Genomic DNA, 12,206 nt, shown 5'->3' on the forward strand with positions numbered 1-12,206 from the left:
AATGGGGAAACTTCAGGGGCACATTTCTCCCTCATTGTTAGAGCTATCGGCATGAAACTTGCTACAATTATAGAACACCATTGTTAGCCAATTTTCAGAATGCTTCACTCATCCACGTATTTTTGGGGAATTTTTAAAAGTTTTTACAAACAGTGTTTTTATTTTAAAAACCACAAGAGCTATCTTATTGAATTTTCTATACAATTTAATAAACTCTTTAATTTGCATAAATTTAGCAATATACACCTGATCTTTAGTAGCTGGAAAATGAGAGAGAATAATTGGATCATTCCCCACAAGTTTTAGAAATATTCATACATCTACTGATTTTTGGGAATTCTTTTTGAAGTTTTGACAAAAAGAGTTATCTCATTGAATGTCTCTCATATTAACCAGTAGAACTTCAGTTTAGGGATTTTTTTTCCCCCTAGCTCAGCATTGATTTACTTGTATTGAAGTATCAGTTAGTTCTCCTCTTTGCAGATTCAACAGGTTATTGGAACTCTGGCTGCTGCTAGGTGGAAGAAATCTCTTCCCAACCGGGGGTTTCTGATGCTGAGCAGAATTCTGGGAAATGTAGTTTAGGGCCGGGTCTTTTGAGCTCTGCGGTTTAGGGCTCATCACTTTCCCAAACTACATTTCCCAGAATTCTGAGCTCTCTCAGTCTCTTTCCCAGGTCACTCAGATAATCCCAACCTGCTGCTTTCCTTTCTTCATGGTGAGAGGCCATTAATTTGAAGAAGAATGGCAACCTTTCTGGCTTCACCTCACTTGTGCTGAAAATGAAACTGACTGATAGGCTTCTGAGCATTACAAGTTTCAAACAAAAAAGTGTTGGATGAATTTTGATGCCTATGTTTTTGCATGGGTTTCCCCTCCCCCTTCTGTGTTTTGTGATATCTGTTCATAACCCTAAACCAAAACTTATAAATTAGGTATGACTTACTAAATAAAAATGAAGTTTCGCACACTCCTGTTATATAATTATAAGCAGCAGGTAGTACTAAGTAATTAAATATTATTTTTAGACTGCCTCAAAATGAGATTTGATACATTCATAGAAAATAATGATATATGTGTATACTAATCCTGATGGCTTTATAGTTGCTCCAGTAACAAAAAGCAGGTGCTGGTAAAAAAATGTAGGAAAGAGTTGTATTTCACTTATATTCTACTTACGGGCTTTCATCTGTGAGAACAAAATGCTGAATTAAATAGGCCTTTGACCTGATTCAGGACTACTTTTCCCATGATGTGTTAGCTTTAAAATGCTTCATAAAAGTCAGACTGACTTGATAAAAGCCAGACTGACTTTTAACCTGTATGAAGTTCATCTGCTTTGAACCAAACTGTGATGAAATAGCAAGAAAGTATTTGTCTGCAATCACATTTTATAGATTAAAAAGGATTCTGCTGGTATATGCATTACATCTATGTAGTTATCCTTTCCATGCTGAGGAGAATGGGCACTGGGGCTGTGATATTATACACATTTTCGCAGGATTAAATTTGCTTAAATTCAATGGGATTTCTGAACAGAATAATTTCATCTATAGCACTTACTGTAAAACATGTCAAAACATTCCACAAAACAAAATGTCACTTTGTGGGATTTCTTCTAGCTACCTTATTAATATTATTAATATTAATATTTCAGACATTTATATCCTGCCCTTTTCACCCCCAAAGGAGGACTCAGAGAAACTTACAGTCGGCACTCATTAGATGCCACACAAACAATAGCAATAAAATCACAATTAAAACATTACCAATAAATTAAAACATTCAATTAAAATCTAACAAATCCACATCCAAAATCATAGTCCAAGGTCTGTCCATTGTCAGTCAAGGAAATAGTATACATTATTAATGCTGCGCCTGTTGCTCAAATCCCTGGTCCCATTGTCATTATTTAAGCTTTTTTTCTAAAGGACAAGAGGGAAGGGATCAACCTGATTTCAGCGAGGAGTATGTTCTACAGATGGGGGGCGGGGATCACAGAGAAGGCGTTGCCTCTCATCCCCACCAGTCAAGATTATGAGGGTGGCGGGATCGAGAGCAGGGCCTCCCCCGACAATCTTAAGCTCCAAGGTGGATCGTAGAGGGACATATGTTTGGACAAGTAAGTTGGGTCAGAGCCATAGAGGGCTTTATAGGCCAAAGCCAGAACTTTGAATTGCGCTCAATAGCAGACTGACAGCCAGTGGAGCTGACATAACAGGGGGGTGGTATGCTCCGATGAGCAATCTGGCTGCTGCCTGTTGAACCAATTAAAACTTCCAAATAGGTCGAGCATGTGTTATCTGGAATTACCAAAATAGTCCAAAATTGTCCACATGTATGGTTGAGATAGTGTCTCTTTTGCTTTCTGATGGTTCAGTGTGCACAAACTTTGTTTCATTCATAAAATTATTTAAAATATTGTATAAAATTATCTTCAGGTGGTGTATATAAGGTGTACATGAACATTAATGATTTTTTTGTTTAGACTTGGGTCTTAGCTCCAATATATTTCATTATATGCAAACTACTTCTGCTCCTAAGCATTTCAGACAAGGGATACACAACCTGTGTGTCATGTAATTCACCAAACTTTCATTGTGTCTGTTTAATTGAGGAAACTTTGTTCCATGTTAAATGAGGACCCAGTACTTTTCTTAATATGATTTTGTAACAGTGTTTAATTTTCCAATAAGATATTTATGGTTTTCACCTTTCTGCATAAAGATGGAATTGAAAGAAATATGTATTTGTAAGCAATTCTGGATGTGACTGCAACTGTTTTCCATTTTGTTTTGTTCTTATATATCTGTTTCTCTAGGTTCTCATGGAACCGTCCTGAATCACCATTGGGGAGATAGGACGGGATACAAATAAAGTTGTTGTTGTTGTTGTTGTTGTTGTTGTTGTTATATATTTTTTTTTATCCTGCCACCATCTCCCTGAAGGGGCTTGAGTGGCTTACATGGAGATAAGCCCAATGAACATAGTTTAAAATATAACAAAAAATAATAAAACAACATCACAAAACATTATTAAAAAACCCATAGAACAAACAACCAATAGCTTGACATAGTAAACAATTACTGAGCTTGGGTGGTGGGCTGGTGCAAATCAGTTACAAGGACAACTGATGTGCACCTGATTATAAGAAAGAAAGAAAAATAAACACATTTGAGAACATTTATCACAAGACTAGTCTTTCTGAAAGTATGCTATCTTTATTAGGTTAAATTTTTTGCAGTTTCTCAAAAAAAGAATATAAACACCCAAACATAAGACTACAGATATGAAAATAATGTTTTTACAAGACATAAAAAATTGGCTCCAGCTTTGAGACTGTAAAACAGTTTTCTATAGATTTGTTCTATACAGAAAATTTGACAAGGAGTAGAACTGTCATCATCTATAACCAATTTTTCTTTGATTGTCCAGTACATAAGGTTTATGAACTTGTGACATGTTGATATTTTCTGCTAGTACTGGAGACAAAGGGCATGTCTGTAAATAAATGTCTAGGTATTTCATCATACCACATTGGCAGGTTATAAAACAGATCTAGAGTGGGAAGGAGGGATATATATATATATACACACACACACACATACATCCACACACACATATACATATAGGTGTGTATAGGTTTAATCTGAAAGAAACATGCAGTGCAAATTCTATAAATGTTTATTTGGAAATAAGTTTTGTTGGAGGTAGAAACCTCAAACCTAACTCTACTTATTGAGGTTTTGACCTTCCACAAAGATAAATCTCTTTCATTTGGGCTATCATCAACATGTTTGATCTATACAGTGCCTAAATGGTTTTCCAAGTAAGAGAACAAATGCTTCTTGAGAAATTCAGTTTCAAAAGGTTGCACAAAGTATTATGTGCTTTTTAGATAATCCAATAAAGGTATCACAGAATGAAAATATTATGTTGGAACATTGTTATGTGGTGTAAAATGAGAAATTTATCTCTTAGAATAAATTTTCTGTTATTTTTAAGGTATCCAAAGATTTGCCTGAGAAACAGAAGGAAATTGAGCATATGTTAAAGAATTTGAATCAACTTGAACACCAGTTGAGTCAACTTAAATTGTGGCTTTCCCCCATCAAAGAACAACTGGAACTTTATAACCAAGTGGGTCAACCTGGAGCATTTGACATTAAGGTAATGCCTTAATAATTACTTTTTAAATCACAATTTGTCTGTAACATGCCTGTAAGTGAAGATATATTTGAAGGATTGTTTTGCCTTAGTATTGGACAGTGTGTGCTTTCACCAGTATTTTACTTCCACAAATAGGAATGTTTGTAGGATACACCTTAAAAACAATTAGCACAAAAAAGGCTTTGAACAACAACAGAATGTTTTAAGAATGTATCTGCCAATTTCAAGATATTAATATTTGAGACTTTGAAATTATATTACTTTGATTTTATTTAAAATATAATTTCAATACCAAATGAAGGGAGATAATCTTCCGAAGTGCATTTTACATATTAATTGAAAAATTAGATGCACAACAGCCGTGATAAAAGGCTACTTACTAAACCACATAGAATTGTCTTCTAAACCAGGGCTTTTAAAAGTTTTTTTTTTTACTTGGGACACCTTTTCGCCTGAGAAATTTGTACATGACCCCAGGTATATAGGTATATAAAAGGGTATAAAAACCAATATTTACTAATAACAAATCAACATTTGCAAGGCTTGCTGAACAGGTTGGGTGTCCTTTTTATGAAGTATAGCTGAAGCATTTTCTGCAAAGTCCATTGTAAACACTGCAGATCAGATTATGTAAATCTAAGACAGCCACTAGGTGATATTCAGGTAACTTTGACGGTTAGCAAATTTTTCATGACCCCAACATTGAGCTAAGGTCTGAACCCTTCTGAGGTCGAGACCCAAAAGTTAAGAAGAAGAGGTCTAAACAACATGTTGAATACAAATGAATTTAAACTCTTACGACAGGTTTAGAATATTAGAATATATGAATTGTCAACTCTAAAATGTTATGTATCTTCATTTTGGTGACTGACTACATTTGAACAGCTTTGGATCATGTTATCCTATAATTATCTGTGTAGGAGATTCCCAAAATACATTAGGTGTGTATCTTTATATTTTTATGAACTTGTCAATGAGGCAGTCTTTTAATATATGGATTGCAATGTGAACTATATGAAACTCAGTATCCAACATTTTGAAGTTGGAAGTAAAGAAGATTTGGTTGAAAAGATTAGCATGAATAAAGTTAGAATAGAGGAGGGGGTGAGGGATAAGACAATACACTGAAAATATCTTTTCTGGTTTATTGCGAAGTTAACAATTCAAATCAACCATTCATCACTTTTATATTTTTAGTACAGTAAGATGTTGAGAGCCTATTGCTACAACAGGCAGAAACAGCCATTTTCTTATCTTCTGAAATATTTAAATTTTAACCCATTTCTGTTAATCTCATAGAGGGCAGCTCTTTACAATTCTCTGCTTGTTAGTATAGCCAACATTTTATGCCACCCAAGTCTCACTCCTCGCCCCATTTTTTATCTATTTTCCCCATGTATACATTTCTATACATCTCATCTACCCCCTGCACTTCTACTGCTATTTCTGGCACTTCCCTTGCCTTTCACTCTATATTAATGCACAAATCTGTCCAGGCCTCAAATATCAGATACTACTTTAGATTTAGCACAGGGGTCTATATCCTATGACATAGACCTAGTTCTATGTCTCAGTTAAAGTAGACTCATTGAATCAATTTAACTTACAAAATTTTGATTTACAAAATTCCTATTGATACAATGAGTTACTACTAATTTGATTTAGGTCAAACTTAAGCCTTTTCGAACCAAGTACATAGAGTGCAATTCCTTCTCCCTGAATATTCTTGCCCATATTTCCTTTGATTCTCTTCTGCACTTTTACTTGCATTCTTGTCTTCACTCACATTTTGTTGATATTTCTGCCCTTCCCTTGCATTTTTGTGCATGTTTTCAATGAGTTGATATAACATTGAACCAATAATTTGCAGCAATTAAAATGGTTTTGACATTTGTTTGAGCAACAAGAAAAAATGGCCACCACACTCTCAGTTGGTCAAAACAAAATAAAATGAACTGTAGTTCAACTGCAAGCGAGGAGCTCCCCTACCAAAGGCAGCAAGCCCTAATTGGTTACAAACAGTGCCAGAGAATTCATGGCAGTAATCTTCTCCCCGAGGGAGCTTATCGTGGGGAGAAGAGACATGGAGGATTGTGGCACAGGGAGCAACTCCCTCACGAAAGGCAGTGTGCACTTGCTGGCCAATTGGACCTACTAAATTAAGGGCACAAGCAAGTGCTAGCCAAAGGCAGGCAAATCAGGGGCAGAAAGCTTTTTCTTAACCTGGGGACGAGCAAAGAAAGGGAGGAGAATCAAGGCGACCTCTTAGAGCACACTGCTCTAAGGAGCCTAAAACAGTAATAGCCATCACAGAAAAAAGTCTGCTCACTGAAGGAAGGCCGGTCAAAGGTAGGATGGCAGAAAGCTTTTCCCCAGCAGCAAGACAGGTGGAAAAGTGGAGGAGGGTCGCTGCATGGAGGCTGTGAAGCAAAGTGACCCCTTAAAGCTGGACCACTGCTGAAACCCACCCATGGACAGAAGCTTCCCTTTAAATTAAGTAAAGGTGTGTGTGTGTGTGTGTGTGTGTGTGTGTGTGTGTGTGTGATTGAATTGGAGGCTTACAGAGAAGCCCCACTAAGGAATCCATCTTCAAAATAAAATCTGAAGTGACAGAAGACTGAATAATAAGGGAAGAAAACAGCCCCTAGACTACTAAACAGGATAAAAGGTTCCATCCCAGGGACACCCCCCCCCCTCCTGAAAGGCACCCAATTCCCACCATATAACATCACATTAAACTATGATAATAAATAAAATAGATCAATTATTAAGAAAAATGAAATCAAAGCAGCAAGACAAATTATCAATTAAACTGGTAACCTTCAAGAGCCCCTCAAAATAACTTAACCAAATTCAAAACAATAAAATAAAGATTAAGTATGACTTAATAGATTAATGACAAAATAGTATAAATCAACTCCTTGAATCTCCTGAACCTGATGCAGCAACTAATGTTGCTACCATTCCAATGAAATTCAAAGAAATAATCTACTGAGGCCATGCCCCCTCATTCCCTAGACACATGTCAAAATATTATTGGTCTCCAGCAAATCCATCTACCCCATCTCCACTGCCTTACGGTGTTGTAAATGCGCTTAACTTTGTCCTATTGAAATATACATGTTTTCAAAACACTTATGTTTTGCTGCATTATACCCATTCTATCATGTGGTGTTGGTTTAGGTCTTGTGATGCAATAATTTTCCAGCTTCATTGGCTAAAGAAGAAAGCAGGGAACTGCTGCCTCACTTAAATCTTTTTAACAAAGTAATTATTTGAAGCCTTAGGGAATAATGCATGAAAACAAACAAGCACACCTTTTTAACTTGGCAATTTCCTTTTCTCTAGGCTTATCCATGTGGTATAGAAAATTTGCCTTTTATCTGCAGAATGTTTTTCTTTTCTTCTTTCCATAACTTATAAATAAAAATGACTCTCACTGCCCTGCAGGGGTTCCCCATGAAGTGGAATAACAATAATTGCATATAGCTACAAATGCTCACTAAAATCATCTAAAACCACCTTTATTCTCAGGTCTGTGTTGCAACAAGTATGATTACAGTCACCAAGCTCTGAGAGGAATGTTTTGATCTCTGCAGGATGAACACTGGATGAAAGAAAAAATAATAACGCTATAGGCATGCACACAATTAGCGGTTCACAGAGCAAAACATCAGTGTTCAAAGATAATCATAGGATGGCAAAGACTAAAAGTAAAAAAAAGTGTCGCATTTTCCCTTGTATTACTAGAAACCAACCGCTGGACTACTACTGTTTTTGAATATTGTATATCAATATGCAGTATATAATATACATGTTGGAAGTGGAATAGACAATTGTAATAGGATTTCAAATATATTTTTCAAGAGAATAAATTGTTGGTTGGAAGTATTTCTATTATACTTGGAAAAGCTTCTTCATTTTCTCTCAAGCATGCCAGGCTCAATAGAGTGACATTAATCCTAGATTTGCATATACCTTTCATAAGAAATGTCTGAAAAACACTAGTAAAGGGAAGGAGAGCACCAACAAAAGCACAGAAAAAATAAAGAAAAATTGGTGCCAAAATGCATTATTAATTTCATCCACCATGCATTACAATTTGACATTTTTGTTTAGCAGTGTCAGAGTTTGTTGCCAAATTGGCAGAGAAATAGGCGTAGTGTGTAAGTTTTCTCTCTCTTAGGCGATCCCTCATAGCTCAAGGATTATTGCCTTCCATATGTGGTGTCTTGGCGGTGGGTTCATAGGTGGCTGTGGAGCCCTATTCTTGATCCGCATGTTCTCGCGCAGTGAGGACATCAGTTTCCAGACAGAAGGCGGTCCCAGTCAGAGTTGGCTTGACATATCTTCTTCGTGGCACGTTTCTCCCTTTCATCCTCCATTTGTGCCTCTTCAAATTCCACAGCACTGCTACTCACAGCTGACCTCCAGTTAGAGCGCTCAAGGGCCAGGGCTTCCCAGTTCTTGCCACAGTTTTTGAGGTTGGCTTTAAGCCTATCTTTAAATTGCTTTTCCTGTCCACCAACATTCCATTTCCCGTTCTTGAGTTCGGAGTAGAGTAACTGCTTTGGGAAATGGTGATTGGGCATTCGGACAACATGACAAGTCCAGCGGAGTTGACTGGGAAGATTGCCTGTCTTCCCAAGAGATTTGCAGGATTTTTCAGAGGCAGTGTTGATGGAATCATTCCAGGAGTTGTGTATGACATCTGTAGACAGTTCATGTTTCACAGGCGGAGGACAATGGCTTTATAAACAAGCACCTTGGTATGTCTACGGATGTCCGGTCCTCAAACATTCTTTGCTTCATTGGGAAAAATGCTGCACTCGCAGAGCTCAGGTGCTGTTGTATTTCAGTGTCTGATGAAAAAAGTTTTTGACTATTTTCTATGAACCATGATGATACAAAATGTGCAAAAACTATGTGTTTTGCCTTGCAGGAGAATTGTGCTTTCTGAAGAGAATTTTCCATATGTTTGTACACACATTCTCCCTCTCGCTCCTTCTCTGTGTGTTTGTGTATATAGACAGGCATTTTGGGGATTAGGGGTTGGTTGAGTACTAAGGAATGCAAGCCACAGATTTCCCAACTTGATTCATAAACATATAGTCTTTCTGTGTTCTATCAAGTAACATACATTGAGAAGTATATTTTCATGGTGGTATTACTCTAATCATTTATCTAGATTAAAATTCCATAGAATCATTGGGTCATAGATTTCAGTATATGTATATGGAAGCAGACTAAAAGTACCTATGAATACCTATAATGCTGCAGCTAAACTACATTTAAGTGAAATTTGTTCATGGCAAAATGTAGCAGTTTGGGGCCAGTCCAGTTTTAAATGAACTAACCATGTAATAACTCATGTTGTATACAGACAGGACAGATATCTTATTGAATATACATCTTACTGTGCGAATATAGACATATTCTTTTCAGCATTTATAATTATATTTTATATCTTCATGTTAATTTCCATACCCTTGATCTGTAAGGATGAATAAAAAGATTACATTGATAAGTTACATGGAAGAGCATCGAGAGCTATCAGTCATGCTAATATGCTAATCATTGTGCACATGCAATTTATCACAATCCATTTAATTGACAACAAATTGCTTTTACAGAAAAAAAAACAAAGAATGCAAACTGAAAGAATTTAAATGAAAAGAAATTATGAAAGATAACTAATTAGATTGCTTTACTGGATCAGTCTGACCAATAGAAAAGAAGTTCATTTTATTTTCTCACTAGCAGATGAGTAGCAAACTTAGATGAGATTTCTCTTTACAGGGTAATATACTTTTATAATGAATGTGACAGATTTGATAAAACAGGATGAAGTACTAGTTCTGTTCTGCTTTACTCTTATCTCAGCACCATAAATAATTTTTTCAGTTCAGTGTGTTCTCATGAATCCAATTTTGATGTGATTATTCAGACAATAGGAAGCAAAGCCATCACTCAGAAAAGCACTTGCTCTGCATTCAGAAAGTTTGGGATTCAGCCCCTGGCATTTCCAATTGGGTAAAAGTGCCTCTGAGACCTAAAGAGCCATTGTTTGCCAGTATAGAAGTTGGCCAGACCTAATGGCTTCCTAATTGCTTTTACAATTGAGATGGGGATGTAGTTTTCAAATTGCAAAATAAAATATAATTAATATATAAACAATACATATAAAGAATAAGAATATGCAACTTTATCCCCAATATTTTCTACTGCTATTATCAAGAAGGGGTGCAGAGAAAACAAAACATTTTTATGGGTGGTAGATACAAAAATCTTCATTTGCTGTTCTTCATAAACCTTGAATAATGCTTGACACTTTTCTTGGCAGCTGGTCTAGTGTAAGGTCTCCCCTCCCCTTGACAGGTACATCTAATAGCTACAGTTTCCATTGATCTATTTTAAGTGTTGATTCTTCTATTTATTAAAGATGTTCTTACTCTCCTGGTTTTGCTTCCTCCTCCTCACTACCATCTGCCTCTCTTCTTCATCATATTTTATATTCAATGTCATCAGAATGAAATGTTATTTCACATGGATTTCCAAATAGTTGCTCCTAGATTAGTCTGCCTAAATATTGTGGACTACAACTCTGAGATTGTAATTGTTGGCCATTTGGCTAGGACTTCTGGAATTGAAGTTTAATTGCATCTGGGAAGTCAAATTTGTAAACTATTTTTCTGGAGGACATAAGTGGAAGCTTGTGTGTTGCTTCCTTAAAATACTGATAGTAAAGAAGCATACTATAGCAGGATCTAGGTGGAAGGATAAAGAGAGTACTGCAGAGACTATATTTATTGTTTATAGAGAGTACTGCAGATCTCCCGTGCCTTTAAACTAGTAGTTACTGATTTTAGTTCATAATTAATTAGAGTTCATAACTAATTTTAATGACTACAAATCTTATTTTTCTTCTTTGTGGTGTCTCTGTGACTCTCACAGATTGGGATTATCTAGAGCTCTTCCATAACTATTTTCGCATTAGCCCTGCCATACCTTACATATTACACCATACTTCCTACCTAAAACCTCAGTCCTTTTTCACCTGCTGGGTCATAGGAACTTTCTGAATGTTGTTGTTGTTGTTGTTGTTGTTGTTGTTGTTATTATTATTATCATTACATGTTTGTATCTATTTTTATGTTGATTGAGATGCAAACCCACTCACAACATTAAAAAAAAAACAGTTACTATGGTAAATAATTTCAAAATTCCACCATTTTATTTATTTATTTATTTGATGCACTTATTAACCGCCATTCTCAGCCCATAAGGGCGACTCATGGTGGTGTACAGTACACATAAAAGACAATTACAAAAAAGCCAGTTTCAACAACATATAAACTATACAACAATTACAGACTACACTAAAAATCTGCTTCGTCTCTTAGTGGAATCATAGCCAGTCTCATATTCCTTGTTCCATTCCAGTTCTCATTACCGTATTGTTTAGCACTTAATTAAATGCCCTCTCGAACAGCCATGTCTTAAGGCTTTTTCGAAAGGACATGAGGGAAGGCGCCTGTCTGATGTGTGCAGGGAGAGTGTTCCACAGCCGGGAGGCCACCACCGAGAAGGCCCTCTCCCTCGTCCCCGCCAGCCGTGCCTGTGAGGCAGGCGGGATCAAGAGAAGGGCCTCCCCAGACGATCTCAAGGTCCTCGTGGGCTCGTAGGCCAAGATGCGGTCAGAAAGGTATTTTGGGCCGGAACCGTTTAGGGCTTTGTAGGCCAAAACCAGCACCTTGAATTGGGTCCGGTAGCAAATCGGCAGCCAGTGGAGCTGGGACAACAAGGGCGTTGTGTGCTGCCTGCCACCCGCTCCAGTTAGTAACATGGCTGCCGCGCGCTGAACCAGCTGAAGCTTCCGGGCCGTCTTCAAGGGCAGCCCCACGTAGAGAGCGTTGCAGTAGTCCAGGCGGGATGTGACAAGAGCGTGTACCACCGTGGCCAAGTCACCGTGGACTGTTTGAGTAATTTTTTTCATGGTGTTTTAGATCTTTTTCCTTACTCAGGTTATCTAACAA

General features: G+C 36.9%; 1 protein-coding gene across 15 annotated transcripts in view; it reads left to right on the forward strand.

Annotated features, from left to right (window-relative positions):
* Window positions 1–12,206, forward strand: part of DMD (dystrophin) — a 1,568,405-nt gene that overhangs the window by 1,108,953 nt on the left and 447,246 nt on the right. For all 15 annotated transcript variants that reach the window (XM_067466757.1, XM_067466754.1, XM_060770144.2 and 12 more), the window contains one exon: window positions 4,006–4,170. In XM_067466757.1, the coding sequence (XP_067322858.1) occupies window positions 4,006–4,170 (165 nt within the window). The remainder of the gene's footprint in view (window positions 1–4,005; window positions 4,171–12,206) is intronic.

Source organism: Anolis sagrei, chromosome 3, assembly GCF_037176765.1.
Source record: "Anolis sagrei isolate rAnoSag1 chromosome 3, rAnoSag1.mat, whole genome shotgun sequence".
Lineage (NCBI taxonomy): Eukaryota > Metazoa > Chordata > Lepidosauria > Squamata > Dactyloidae > Anolis > Anolis sagrei.